The 14,397-nt window shown below is 38.7% G+C and overlaps 1 protein-coding gene across 1 annotated transcript in view; it reads right to left on the bottom strand.

Annotated features, from left to right (window-relative positions):
* ntrk2a (neurotrophic tyrosine kinase, receptor, type 2a) overlaps nucleotides 1–14,397 on the bottom strand; it is a 112,470-nt gene that overhangs the window by 93,998 nt on the left and 4,075 nt on the right. The window contains exons 3-11 of the mRNA XM_046035378.1: nucleotides 12,195–12,266; nucleotides 11,615–11,683; nucleotides 10,616–10,764; nucleotides 3,480–3,613; nucleotides 3,010–3,142; nucleotides 2,682–2,753; nucleotides 2,274–2,501; nucleotides 1,755–1,781; nucleotides 1,240–1,251 (exon numbers count right to left, since the gene is read on the bottom strand). Of these exons, the coding sequence (XP_045891334.1) occupies nucleotides 1,240–1,251; nucleotides 1,755–1,781; nucleotides 2,274–2,501; nucleotides 2,682–2,753; nucleotides 3,010–3,142; nucleotides 3,480–3,613; nucleotides 10,616–10,764; nucleotides 11,615–11,683; nucleotides 12,195–12,266 (896 nt within the window). The remainder of the gene's footprint in view (nucleotides 1–1,239; nucleotides 1,252–1,754; nucleotides 1,782–2,273; nucleotides 2,502–2,681; nucleotides 2,754–3,009; nucleotides 3,143–3,479; nucleotides 3,614–10,615; nucleotides 10,765–11,614; nucleotides 11,684–12,194; nucleotides 12,267–14,397) is intronic.

The following is a 14,397-nucleotide window of genomic DNA, read 5'->3' as shown; positions in this document are numbered from 1 at the left end:
ATCAAAAGATGAGATCTCTACGGAATCTTAAATAACTGTAATTTCAGTCTCCAGAGTGTGTATCAGAAAAAAAGCTCCAAGATAGTTCTCAGTTTTGTCTTAGTGACCTCACTTAGGGGTTATTTTACTCAATTACTTACTTACGTCAAATGTTGAGGTTGCGTATTTTCTTTCAAATGTCATGCTTTCCAACTGGTTAAGGTAGTCACAGCCAGCATAACTGGAACACCCAATACTTTGACATGACGTTTAGAGATTAATTCGTTAATGACCGAATGCACGGTTCTCAAAGCACAGGCAGTAATGTAATACAATCAAGCTCATGAACATCTCCCCAGAGCTCCCAACTGCTTTTTAGGAGCAATAAGCAAGACATTAATGAACTCAAAAAGATACAATGATGAGATCTCATCTTTTACTGTCATTTATCCTATTGTATTCTCAATTCAGTATCCAGTTGTCTTACCTAAGTCTCAAAACCTCAATCTCTCTTCATCTCATCCTTTTCTCCTAAGGGGTTTTAGGAGCAACAATTCAGATTGGAGTGATCTCAAAAATATACAATGATGAGATCTCATCTGTGACTTCCAATTTCCTGTTGTAATCTCAATTCAGTATCCATTTGTCTTACCTAAGTCTCAAAACCTCAATCTCTCTTCATCTCATCCTTTTCTCCTAAGGGGTTTTAGGAGCAACAATTCAGATTGGAGTGATCTCAAAAAGACATACTATTGAGATCTTAGTGTTTTCTCAAGAGTTATTGCTCTTCTGAGCAAAAGATTTTCCCTCTGGGTTTCTACATTGAAACACAAGAATAAAGGTGTTTCTCGCAATCTCCATGTCTTTTACATGGATCGTGAACTGGTGAGGAATGCTTTTTGCCTGGGACATGCAACTTTAGCCTCAGTGTTTTAGCATGATATCATGTATGTCGCCATATTAAAGACTTTTAACTGTGTTCTCATTTTAAAATGAGTCATTAAAAAGTCAGCTGGAGACGGCGCTTTCAACAAACTAAAAGACATAACGTTAGATGAATTAACAGTAATTATATCAGCTGGTGCAATCAATGGTCACTGTCTTGAAATAAGAAGCCTTCTTAAAAAATTACCACAAATTTCAGGTGGCAAATATGCCAATGATCTTATTGTAAACTCTGTATGTGTTATTTTTGCTAGCTGGTTAGGTGTGGCAATAGTTACAGGAGAGGAGCTTAACAAATAAAAGGCATGGCACTACCTGTGGTTAGATCTGCAGGAGGGAGGGGTGTTGGAGAGAGAGGGCGAAAGAGACAACAAAGACAAATTAGATTCCAAACATATCAACATAATTCGATTGTAAATTCTTTGACATGCACTTCACAAATAACGGTGTCAGTCATGCCTGTTCTCTCAAATTGTTTAAAAAATCATTACACAAACACAATACACAAACCAACAAACAACATATATTTAACATGCACAACATCAGTAAAAAATAATAACAACATCAGTTTGAAAAAAGACATAACAAACAACCCTAATCCCTAGCTGTAAGGATTTGTAGGTATGTAACGCACCCTCAGCAACTTGAGAGAAAAAAGAGAAAGAGAAAGATTTATAAAATGTAATTTCTGTTAATGGATGAGGATGAAAATGAAGAAATGTTAAACAGAAAAAACATTGATCTAAAAACACTGACTATGAACACACTGTGGATCTAGATTTCACATTTGATAAAAAACATTTGTAGTTCTGAATTTATATTCCACTCACCATAATAGAAAGGGTCCTTCTCAGAGCCTGCACATTTGGACAACACCAAAAAGAATTAATTGAATTAAATATTTCCTTTCAAATATTTTGTGAACACTGGATTAAAGCTGTGTTTTAGATTATGTTAACTGATGTACAACAGTGGGGTAGAAATGTTGGAATTAAAGTTTTAGCGGCTTTATTTCAATGTGCAAATACACTTGATTAAAACATTATGACAAAGTAGCGTGATTAATTGACATTGTGACATTTTGAGATTGTTTATATTGTTCAACAAACAGTCCAAAATCCAAAACTACTCACTTTAATATGACATAAAGAACAAAGAAACAGCAATCATCACATTTGATGAGTTGAAAATATGTTGGGTTTTTTGAACAATTACATAAACAACGGATTTTAGCTATAGCTTAATTTTAAAAACAACTATCTTGTCAGCACAGTAATATGTTAATATGTTAGATATATCGTAATGATGTAATAACAGAAAATTAAACAGTGTGCAGTGTTACTCCTCACCATCCCAGGGTTTGCGCATGAAGTGAGCCTCCACCTCTTTCTGGTCTCTTCCGAACTGGTTTATAGCCACCAGCGTGTAGCGCCCGTTGTTGAGGTGCGTGGGGTTGTCGAGCTGCAGACAGCCGTGATACTCTCTCTCTGTGATGTCATGGATCATGGTTGTGATGTAAACCCCCTCCATCACCTCTTCACCATCCAGATACCATTGTAGGTTTGGCTCTGGGTTTCCTGGAAAAGGTTATAAACACATCCACAAGAGACTTTGATTTTTATTGGTTTCATTTTATTTAATTATCAGTCTATATTCTTTGTCTACCTTGTCATTGCTGTATTTAATATTTACTGTTACACTATTCAAGATTTTGGGAAAGTGCCTCATGCTGGAGCAGCAAAGTATAAAATATATACCTGACACGCTGAAGGGGATGCACCAGTGATGGTCTGGGATTGCATCACTCAGCTTGGTGATTTTGGGAGGAACTGAGAGTCGTAGAGAGAATAGAGAGTTTAATAGCAGGGTGTGATGCAAACAGAAAAGACAGAAATCAAGATAAAGCCAAAGAGCAATTCAGAGGTAAAACTAGTGAAGTATGCAAAAACACTGATTAAAAGGCCAGAGGAACATCAGTCTTCTCTAGCTTTTAATTCTCCGTTTTAAAGTCTATACTACACTGACAAACTCTTTGACACAATAATGTGTACTGAATTAGAGATGCCTGCCAGAGGGCAAACATACAAAGTATATCCAGCAGCAGCGCAGACTCGTTCTCTCCAACAATGTTCTCGGCTATGCAGCTGATCTTGCTGTTGTGGTCCATCGACGAGAGGTTGGACAGCCGCAGCACCGAACTCTGGGCTGAAGCCTCGATCTGAGTGAGTCAACACAGCGATATATCAGCATGAAGATTCGGATTGCATATCTCATGATACCACACAACTTTTGATCCTAGGATTATCATCTTTGACCAAAAGTCTGTTGTGATGTTGTGTTAAGATATTCCTTTTACGATCATTTAATGACAAAGAAAGGACCCAAAACCAGCAAATATTTGGCATTTTCACTTGAAAAATGACTTAAATCAATTAATCAACTATTATTTCAGTTTTGAAAACAGAAAAACTTCACATGTAATTTAATATAAAATACTCCAAACATATCTCAGTTTGTGTTTCCGTGTGTGTTTCCGTGTGTGTGTGTGACCTTACCACATAGGCGGTTACCAACGCCATTTTCCATATCAGCTCAGGAGAGGGCACCCCAGAGCTCGTACAGGACAGCGCCAAGTTTTCCCCCTCCATTAATGTTACTTTAGATGGGTTCAAATTTGCCGTTGGAAGGCCTACATACAAGCAGGGAGTGGGAAGGAGGAGAATCAGGAGGAGGAGGGCATAGAGATGGAGAGAAAAGAGGAGGGGAGAGCAAAAAAGGAAGGAAGCAAACTTAGGATTCATGGCCGACTCTTGTCTTTTCAGTTAAAACACAACGCACGTAACAACCTCGACAGTAAGAGTGGAAGAGCAGGCAAACACACACCCGCTACCACAGAGTGAAAAGAAAGACACAGAAAGAAAGACCTCGAATTCACTCTCTCTCTCTCTCTGTGTCTTTTGCTTTCATTTAAGCACACTCACCCCAATCAAACAGTCAAAGAGACAGAGTTCAAACACAGTGATGGTTACACTGATTACCAGTGCATGTCCTCAGCAGCCCAAGTATTAAATTGATTGGACACAGTCTGAAGCCTCTGTCAAAGCAAAGACACTGGTGACTCTGTGTTTGTGTGTGCGCTCGTGTGTGTACAGTGCTGACCAGGAGGTGACCAGGAGTATGACCAATCAGACTCAGAGTCTTTTTTCCAAAAGCATCCCTGGTAAAGAAAGAAGAGAAGAGAAGAAAAATAAAAAAAGGAGACGAGAACCAAAAGAAGAGAAGATGAGACAAGAACACAGAGAGAAGAGCATAGAAGAAATGGGTGTCGACAGCTTCTGCAGATAAAACTGGACAGATTTCTTATCGAACCCTCTCCACTCCAATTCTCTCCCCCTCGTCCACCTCTTCTGTCCGTTGGCAGAATGCTTATCACCAGGGCAACCCACTTATCACTACTGCAACCCACTCAATCTCCGTGAGACGCACAAAAAAAACAGTCATTTCAGTAGTGGCAGGCCAGATGCCATATCAGAACCACATATCTTAACAGGCTCTCAGTAAATCAGCTTTCTACTGCCAATACAGACACACACACACACACACAAATCTACACTGAGAAGAACCCACAAATCAGAATAAAATTTCTGGAAACCTCCCGGGGTTTTGATGCGAGTGCAGCTGCCGTGACCTGTCAATACACAGAAAATCATTTCCATGTTTATTTACGAGCACCACTTTGGTAGTCAAACCATCCATGACATTCAATGTGATTGTAATCCCTTAGCTGCCCGGAATCAACAAGTACGAATCAGGAGGAATTTACTGTAATTAGCATGTTGGACCACCAGCCTGTGTCTGTGACAACACATGAGTCATTACGTGGAAAGATTTCACTATTAGGGTATGTGCTTTAGTGTTTGCTCCATGCTATAGCCCACCTGCAGCCAGTTGTAAACATATGGTAAACACTGGCTGTCAGGCATCTGCAGAGGGCAAGTCAACATCACAGTAGTTTGCTATTGCCACTAGTTGAATGTAACTAAGCACATTATTCTGTACTTTTTTACAAATTCAAGGTACTTGTACTTTACTTTTATGCAACTTTATACTCTAGTAAATTTGTCTGACAGCTTGAGTTACTAGTTACTCTAGTTACTTTTCAGATTACCATTTTTTATAAAGATTTCTTTCCAGCGAAAAACACTTGTCTCCAATTTGGGTGATTTTGATTTTGAATGTTTTTGATACACTGAAGGATTAGGTGTTCCTTTATGGGTAGACATTATCATACCCTCCTACTTCTTAAACTAAATAACTTAGCTTTTTTTTCTGAGCTCAATAGAATATGATGCAGTGCTGTAGATTAGGAGTCAAGGAGTTAACATTAGTTCAACCTTAAAAAGTCTATAGCAGTAAAATGCAACATGCACATTAATGCAGCAGGAATATTAATCCAGAAACATCAGAAAAACACAGACAGAGAACATTTTGCTGCTCAATGAGTACTTTTGCTTTTAATACTTTAAGTAAATTTTGCTGATAATACTTACATATATTTTCTAATATATTAGTGTTTAAAGGCAGGACATCTATTGTAATGGAATATTAGCACTTTTACTTCAGTAAGATCTGTGTAAATGTCCGTTTTTGACAAAACAATCCCAAGGTCCACTTACTACCCTTCAACCATAATCACACAGTCGTCACCACCATAAAGAATTTGCTCAGTTGGATTTGTTGACGTGCATGCTCAGTAGCTGTTTTGATTTCATCCGTAGCACCTGAAGAAATCTGAAAAAATGCTTGAAACTGTCAGTAGACCTTGAGTGGGAATTGTTTCGCCAAACTATTTCCAAAGAGCGAATTGAATTTTGAGCCAACATGGCAATAAATTCTAATAGTGCTGTAGATGAAATCACATGGATTACAATATTACACTAGATTTGTACTGACAGGCCAATCCAGTCTTTTTTTCAAATTCCATGTGGAAAAATTTTCATACATTCACTCAGACAAAGTAAATGCTATCTGTGTCCTTGTTTTACATAAATCTTACATTGCCAGAATAAATAATTGGAATAATGCACTTGTGTGCAAATGTGAGACGGTTGTTTTTTGTTTTAGATTAAACGGCACGTAAACTATGTCCTGAAACCGGATCCACTCTAATCTACACATGTAGAGGTGCTTATTTTGAATTCCAAAGAAAATATGAAAATACTGTTAATCTGACAATAAACATCTTTTTAGCATTTTCACTCTTTTTTTCTCTTATGTTGTATTACCAGCTGTCACTTCTGAGATATCAGTGTCACAAAAGGACCTTTTCTGTAAACAATGATTTTTACAGGTAAAGGAAATTCTAACATGACATCCTCACCCTGTCAAACCCAGAAGAATGAATGTGTTAAGAATACTTTATATCAGCACTGACTATATGCCAGTTCTTGACATCCTTGAACCCAGATTGCCTTCATTCACCAGGAGCATGTACTATGAATGGGCTGTGAATTACGAGCACAGCATCAGGGATTTGCCCCGGTGATGTGAAGCTGAATAGCTGCTCACAGCTCATATTTAAAAGGAAAACATCCACTGCTCCCTGGATTGAATCCTCTGCACAATACACCACAGCATACTTCATTGTTGGAGGTGTCATTGTTGTCAGCTCTTGTTATGGGCCACAATAGGCACGTCCACATTGGTGTTTAGAGAAGTGTTCGCATTTATCATGTGAGGTTCCAGCCTTTCCGCCACAGAGATGTGATTTCTGAGGAGAGGCAGAAGCCAGCGAGAGAGAGAGAGAGATTTCTGATAAAAGATACAAAAGGGAGAGAAGGAAATCTGCTGGATAGCAACCATCCCTGAGTTTGCCTCTATATGTCATTCAAGCACAGAGAAGACTGTTAATGCATTATAACATTCACAAAATGATTTCTGCTCAGAGAATGCAGACAAATAGTGGGGAGAATGGGAGGCAGGGACTGGCTGAGCAGCTTCAAAACCCAGGATCTGTTAGATTAGATAAATAGATTATTTATTTTCTGCCTAAAACTGTTGTTAGTCAAGTTGTCAGCTGGCCTGCTCTGACATCAGATCATTTGTGCTGCATTTTCAAGCTGCATTTATCTTAACTAACTGACTACTTATCCTTAACACATTTATCCTGTTTCCACTTGGTTTGAAGTGAATTTCTTGTATTTAGCTAGTTATTTAGCTATTTTGGTGTCTGACCAGCTCAACCCTATCGCCAGACAAGAACATAGATATTGGACGATTCTGCAAAACTCATATTACGTTTAGATATAACCTTTTTTTATGTCTCATTGTGGCTAGGGTTAGGGAAATACTGTATTTATTTTTTATTAGGTTAAGATATAGTTAACAATAGCCAACTAAAAAACTTATTTAAAGTAAGGGAAACATCATTAATGGTTATAAATTAAAACCCTCTTGAATCCACAAGTGACAGCAGCATGGCCTAAAAAGGAATGCAGGTGGGATAGCACTAAACATAATGTCCATTACCTTTTAAAAGACTTAACAACCTCATAAAACATCAGGGCTTCAGGACACGAACACCATCCAAATCTGTTTCTGTCAGTCTGCACTGTGACTTTCTTTGCACTTTCTAACTTCTGTGTTGATTTTAAGTTTAGATTACTGCTTTTGTGTCTTGTTGTTTAATTCCTTGTTATCTAACAAGCAAGTGAGTTGTCTTCCTGCCTACGACTGTAGGAATTTCACATCTACTGCCCACAGACACAGGAGCAATCTGGTCCTTTTGGTCTGTACTGCCATTTACTGCTTGAGTCTGTGCTTGCGTGCTGCGTCTGTGTTTCACATGCACAAGTGTAAGAGTGCACTAGACAAAGGGAAGGAACAGAGAGATATAGAAATGCCTGTCACAGGCAGAGACAGCATCTAAGCTTATAGTTACACAGTAAAGCATCTTCACACACAAGCCTGGGAGATGGACAGATGTAGCGAGAGACAGATGTGACCAGCCGGGAGATGGACAGATGTAGCGAGAGACAGATGTGACCTTCAGAGGTCTGGTGATCTACCTGCTGCAATTTCCACAGCACATGGGGGAGAAAGCGTCATTTCTCAGGACAGCTGTTTTCAGTTATTAACATGTAAACATTTGGATCATTAAGCAGACAGCAGATTTCACAGAAACTTAAGGTGTAATGTGCATAATGGTAGAAAAAGCTTACAATTCCTGATTTTCCCATTAACAAGGATTAAAGTAATTTTGCAACTTAAGGAAGAGTTGTAAAGGGGAATTTAACAAGAGTAGAGAGTTTATAGGTTTTATAAGGTTTCATTCATCATCCTATTAACAAACAACTGAGTGGGACTCTTTTAATACGCGCAGCTGTTTCAACCCCAACAGTTTTGCTGAGAGACACAGTTGACTTATTTTCACTTTGCACATGCATGCCACCACAGTCATTTTTGTTAAGTTTTGTATAGGTCAGCAGAGGGAACAGTTTGCCAGCCTTTTCGAGTGGAGCTTCAGCTGTAAACAGTCCACAGAGAGGAACAGAGAGCAGACATATGCGGGTGGCCAGAGAGATCAGTGTCAGCCCGAGGGCATCGTTGGGCACTTCCTCTGCTTTGTGCCTTCCTCATATGTCACTCAGAAATGTTCAGACAGACAGAAGGACGGGCCAGTCACGCATGCAAGTAGACAGACAGAGAGATGGAAAATGAGTAACAAAGAGGAGGAAAGACAGGCTGAGAGAGAGGGAGAGGCACAAGATAGCGAGAAATAACGGCAGAGAGAGCAAAAGGCCAGCAGTTCACCAGAGCAAGGGGTCTTTTGGCGTATCACTGTTAGCCCTGGGGCAGTATTCAGAACCCATGCTCCACCATGTCCTCCTCCTCATATGTCACTCTGCCAGGGGGTCCCCTGCCCACCTCTCAAGGGACCCTGCTGTAACTGTGCTAATGCCAAAAATAACCTCTGCTAATGGAGGGGAGACAAAGGGGACGGATCAATAGGAGTTATCAATGACATTGTTAGCTTCCTGCAAGCTAACTTATTGTTTGCGTCCTGTGTGTCCCAACTGCCCTGAGCTATTTTTGATCCGATCATTTGCTCTGTCAACATGAGAGAAGACAAAATACTTTGAGATTCATGTTCTGTTTTTTTAGGGGAAAATAGAGGCCTAAAAAAGCTTTCCTGACTGCTATTACTGTGCGTTGTATAAATTCATATCAGATATGAAGATTTCTTTATGTTCTCACTTTACAGTTACAAACTGGATCTGACTAGACTTATTGCCCCAAAGGCTGCAGCAATCTGCGTTTCATTTCTTTACTTCGGTCAAGCTCAAGCTTTAAATTATTACTGAATGTTGGCCAGATTTATGCTCACAAAAACCTACAAATTCAGACTGAGTTTGGGCAGATTTTTCTTCTGAGAATTAGAACAGGTCAAGCTCAGACTTTCAGATGGAGGTCAAGCTGTAATCTGACCCTGTTTCTAAAAAGAAGAGAGTCCAAAATAGAGATTCATGAAAAACTAAGAAGAAGAGGGAAAGAATAAAGCTTCTATTAACTGCTGACATTTATACATTTAAACTTGGAAAACACTCCCATAAGCAACTGCATAAAAGGTTTGTTGTCTGTGGCAGACAGATCTATCTAAGAGTGACATCAGGCTTGCTGGCTTGCTTGACATTACACTTGTTTTGTGAATATGCATTGTTGCAAGTATAGAATTTCAGTTTTCAAAGTATCATATGGTTTGTAGATACATACTTCCTAATGGGAATACTGTTTAACATTTTCTCACTCAATTTTGACAATTACCTTTCTAGAAAATGTCTTTTATTGCTAATAAAAGTGTTAGGATTGCTGTTTGCAGTTGTTAATTTTAGTGCAGCTTTCCATGAATCCGGAAAGAATTTCTTCCTAGATGACTGAAACATGATGATTCAGAGAAAAAGGAAATGAAATCTGCTGTGGTTACAGCAGGTAACCGGTGCGATAGGACATAGTGCAGATGGTCTTCATAACACTTCATTTTACTTTGATACATGCAGTGAATTTTCTCTACTCAGCATCTTTGAAACTCACCGATGTTATCTGTGTGATGAGTCACACAAATGTTCCCTCTCAGTATAATATCTTTCTGCTTCTATAAAGTCCCGTACAGTGACCTTTCTACACCTACATGTAAATGTCTCAGATGACTGTACATGTCACAAACAAACACCTCACACTCATGTTGCTCCCCTTCATTTGGCAACTAATGTTTGCATCATATGAGAAAAATGATTACTGCAGTGGCTGTGGATAGTGCATGAATTTTATTCCGTCTTTTTAGCAACAAACTTCACTTTCTCGAGTTCCTCCCTCAAAAACCACTGGAATGACACATTTTAACACGCATACAGTATAGAATGTCCTGCACTTAAACAAATACACATTTATGCAAACACACACACACAACCATGCACTTACATAAAAACAGAAGTGTCAGACACATGCAGAACACATGAGTACACACACAATCACCTCTTTGCAGAAGAAACCATTATGGTTACTGTTTTCCTCCAGGTGCTTCAACACTAAGCACTCTGCTCCAGCTTGTGAATTTCTTTTCCACCTCCTTACTGTGTGTGTGTGTGTGTGTGTGTGTGTGTGTGTGTGTGTGTGTGTGTGTGTGTATCCTCACCACAGTTAGGTAGTTCCAGCTTGGACAGCTGCTTGCGTCCTCCTCCATCCTCAATGCAGTGCAGCTCCTGAGTGTCTGCTTCCTTTTCTAACCACAGCTTGATCCACATGTTCTCACAGGAGCAGTGCAGAGGGTTCCCTGACAGGATCCTACACACACACACACACACACACAGTCAAGAACCGTCAAGAAAAGTGAGTAGTAGAGCGAGAGAGAGTAGCTGAAAAAAAGCAGTAGCTAAAGTGTCACTATGTCACAACTACCACAGTGCCTTAAAGAAATGGTTCAACATTCAACACAAATATGCTTGTTTGCTTTCTTGCTGAGAGTTGGACAGATTTACATGTTGTATACATGTATACAACATGTATATATATATTTTTTTTTCTTTAGTTTAATCCATTTAAGCCAGGAGCAGTTCCTGGAATTTATCATCACTGGGAGGATGTCAGGCAACCAACAGTGCAATCTATTGAACAGTATTAAACTGCATTGAAAAATCTGAAAAAATCTCAATATTCTCTCTCTAGAAATATAAAGTGTGTATGTTTTTCTACATAATTTTCGTGAATCAACATCTCTCGGTACAATTTTAAAATTATTTATTTGGTTTATTACAGTAATGGGAGACTGAGTAAAATCTATGTTTGGGGGGCATGTTTGCCTTTATTGTTAGGTGTCATAGCCAATGACACTGAGCCCTGGTGGTTTATTGTTGCTTGTCGACCCCACTTCAGCTAGTCTCCGCCCTGTTGCCTTAATCAAAATACAAAAAAATAAGAATTTTCTGGCTTCAGGAAATCCCCAATTAGCCGTAAACCAAACTGCAAGCTTTTAAATATCACACCAGAAATATATATGTAACACCATAGATTCAGTGGGTATATGTTTATCTACAGCCTGTGATGATAACTGGGAGATAAACCAGAGAGAGAGCCAGGAACAGACAGACGGAGATGCAGATGGACAGACTGATAGAAAAGGCTGGACTGAACTCACAGATAAGAGATGTTGAGGTGTCTGAATATCCTCCAGGATAGTGACGACAGGTTGTTATCTTTCAGATTCCTGGAAATTAAGGTGAACATCAGAGAATGAGATTGTTAATATTAACTTGACCTTATAGCAACTGACAGCACATTTCTACATGCGCCAATAAGGCCACATTATTTTTCTCATTAAAAGTTTCTCCTCTAAGGATTGTGACAATTAACCCTAAGTGGTACATTTGATCAGCATAATAAGTATCAAACTTTAATTATGTTGACAAGATCCCAAGATCAATTACAAATCCGGTTCAGTCTGAAACTGAACTGCACCCCATCAATCTCTCAGAGGCTTTCATATTTTTGGTTAATTTTCTATTGACAATGTAACAAATAAATCTTCTTTACATTATGATATCAATTGTGTGTTCATCAATTTCAGCAATAAATAATACAACAAATTTATAAAACTAAAACATAGCTATACATTTTAACTGTTTTTCCGTCAGCTGAGTCAAACTAACCAACACATCTTTACAGTTGCTGTCAAGTCAACAGAAAGCAAGGAATAGATAGCATGAGTTTTCACTTACAGGTACTGTAACTTGATGTTGTTTTCAAAGGCCAGCTTTGATACATATGTAAGCCTGCTGTTGGTCACCGTCCTGACACAAAAACAAGCACCATTGTCATTGTCATCATGAACATAACAACACAATTACCAACAATAACTGCAACATTAGCAACAGCAAAACATGGATTCACGTTCTTGATGAGCTCCTTAAAGTCTGAGAAAATATATTTGGTACCAGTTTCTAATAATTCATGCTAAAGGAGGAAACTTACCAGCATAATGCTTTTTTATTAACCTACAAAGCATTAATATATTTTTATTAACATTTAATGCATTTGTGACAACTTATAAATGCTTTATAAAACACATATTTTTAGAAAGTGGTGCACCACATAGGTTAAGTTACACAAGCCAAAACTATAAGGATGGACATTTAAGATTTGTAAGGCACATATATTATTGTCATTTATTATGTAGCATCTGAATATCAACATTGGGAGATATTTTATTTATTAGCAACTTTAGTGCAGGTCTATGTTGTGTGTGTACAATAAGAGAAAGAAACTGACAGAGACATGGCAAAGTTATCCGTTATTCTTTTTCACATGAACACATAAAATACCAAAAAATACCATTACATTACAGTCAAAAATGAACACAACTAAGTATTTTCTCTTCAGAGTGACCAGTAAACCTCCCTGTTTATAGCTAATGGTAATGACTGTGCACACAGACACCTCTGACTTTTCACTAAATTCTGATGAACGTAACGCTCTGCACTGTAGTTGATTTGTCATAAGACAATCTGATAAATTAATTAGTACAAACATGAGCAAACCTTCTTTCCTTACAGGAATAATTTGCACTGAGCGTCATAGATATCACACTGTAATCTGTTAACACAAAGAAATTAAGTTAATATAAAATAAAGATAAAATTAATCATACAAAATAAAGAATTTCTCCTCATTAATCCAGGTAAAATGTCCCACTACTAGTGAGAAATCTCTTTAGTGAGCCGCTGTTCAGGCAAGTCTGCCACGGTGCACGGCCAGAGCCTGTTATCTTTTTATATGTAAACATAACAGAAGAACCTCTTTTCATTGATTCAACAGATTGAGTTGCCTTTAATATTCCAACATACTGCACACACCAGGTGCAGAGAGCATGTGCCCTTCATCAGCTGAGGGGAGGCTGTAAGACAACATCATTATCTGATATGAAAAGTTGGTTTAAAGGTGCGATTCTGGAGAAAGCTCTAGGTCCGCTAGCAATGTGTTCTGTTGGTGTGCTGAAAAAAAATCTGGTGTTTGTACACAGCCGTGGCTCTGTAAATGGGAAACAATCAAAGTGGCTCGGACCATGCCAAAGCGGACAGGGTGAGAAGAACCAAGACTGAAAAAGAAGTTATATGACCAGGTGAGGGCGAAGAGCAGCGGAGAGACTTCCAAGAATTGAAAGGCATGAAGAGAAATGCAGAGGTTGTCCTGTTTCTACTTGAAAGGTGGGTAACTATTAGTGTTGCAATGTTTCACAGAACCAGTCGGTCAGTATTGTTTTGTCTGTTGTTGTGATGTTAGCTATACTAGCAGGAGAAAGTTGTGAGGTTTTGAGGTCTGGAGCTGGTGTGCTGGCTCTGGGATGGTTATGTCCTCTCTACATGTTAGCTTCGCAGCAGCAGCTGTAGCGGCAGCTTGCTAACCCACAAACTAGCCAACGTTAGGTTGCTTGCTGTGCCCTATGTTACGGTCTGTACAACGTTCAAAATGCTATGTAGACAGGGTTGCTAGCACATTGCTATTATTTGGATTGATGCATAATTTAAAAAAACTTAACATTACATTCTCAATTAGCTTAGCTACAAACCTACCGCCCTGTCTTTAGTCAATGTAGTTTTGTAAAAGCAATCTAAGCAACTAACTCACAAGATGTTTTTTATGCTGTGTTTGTATGCCTGCATGTCATTCATTTGATTACATTTTATATATAGCTATCCTTGGGCAGCAGACGCTGGATTCCACCATATTGCCTAATTGTTAGTGTTGTTGTCTTAGCAATGCTCGTCCATGAATTAGGGAGGCAGAGCTTCTGAAGGAGCACTGAAGGGAGGGGTGTTTTTGTTTGGCTGTTGAGTACAAATATCAACAACATTTCTCCAGATTCACATACCCTACTTTTAACAGATGTTCTGTGACTGGTTGATCTCACCTGACATGATTTTCA

The sequence above is a fragment of the Micropterus dolomieu genome, linkage group LG21 (genome assembly GCF_021292245.1).
Source record: "Micropterus dolomieu isolate WLL.071019.BEF.003 ecotype Adirondacks linkage group LG21, ASM2129224v1, whole genome shotgun sequence".
In the NCBI taxonomy this organism is placed as follows: Eukaryota; Metazoa; Chordata; class Actinopteri; order Centrarchiformes; family Centrarchidae; genus Micropterus; species Micropterus dolomieu.
This window is presented reverse-complemented; position numbering and strand designations above follow the sequence as displayed.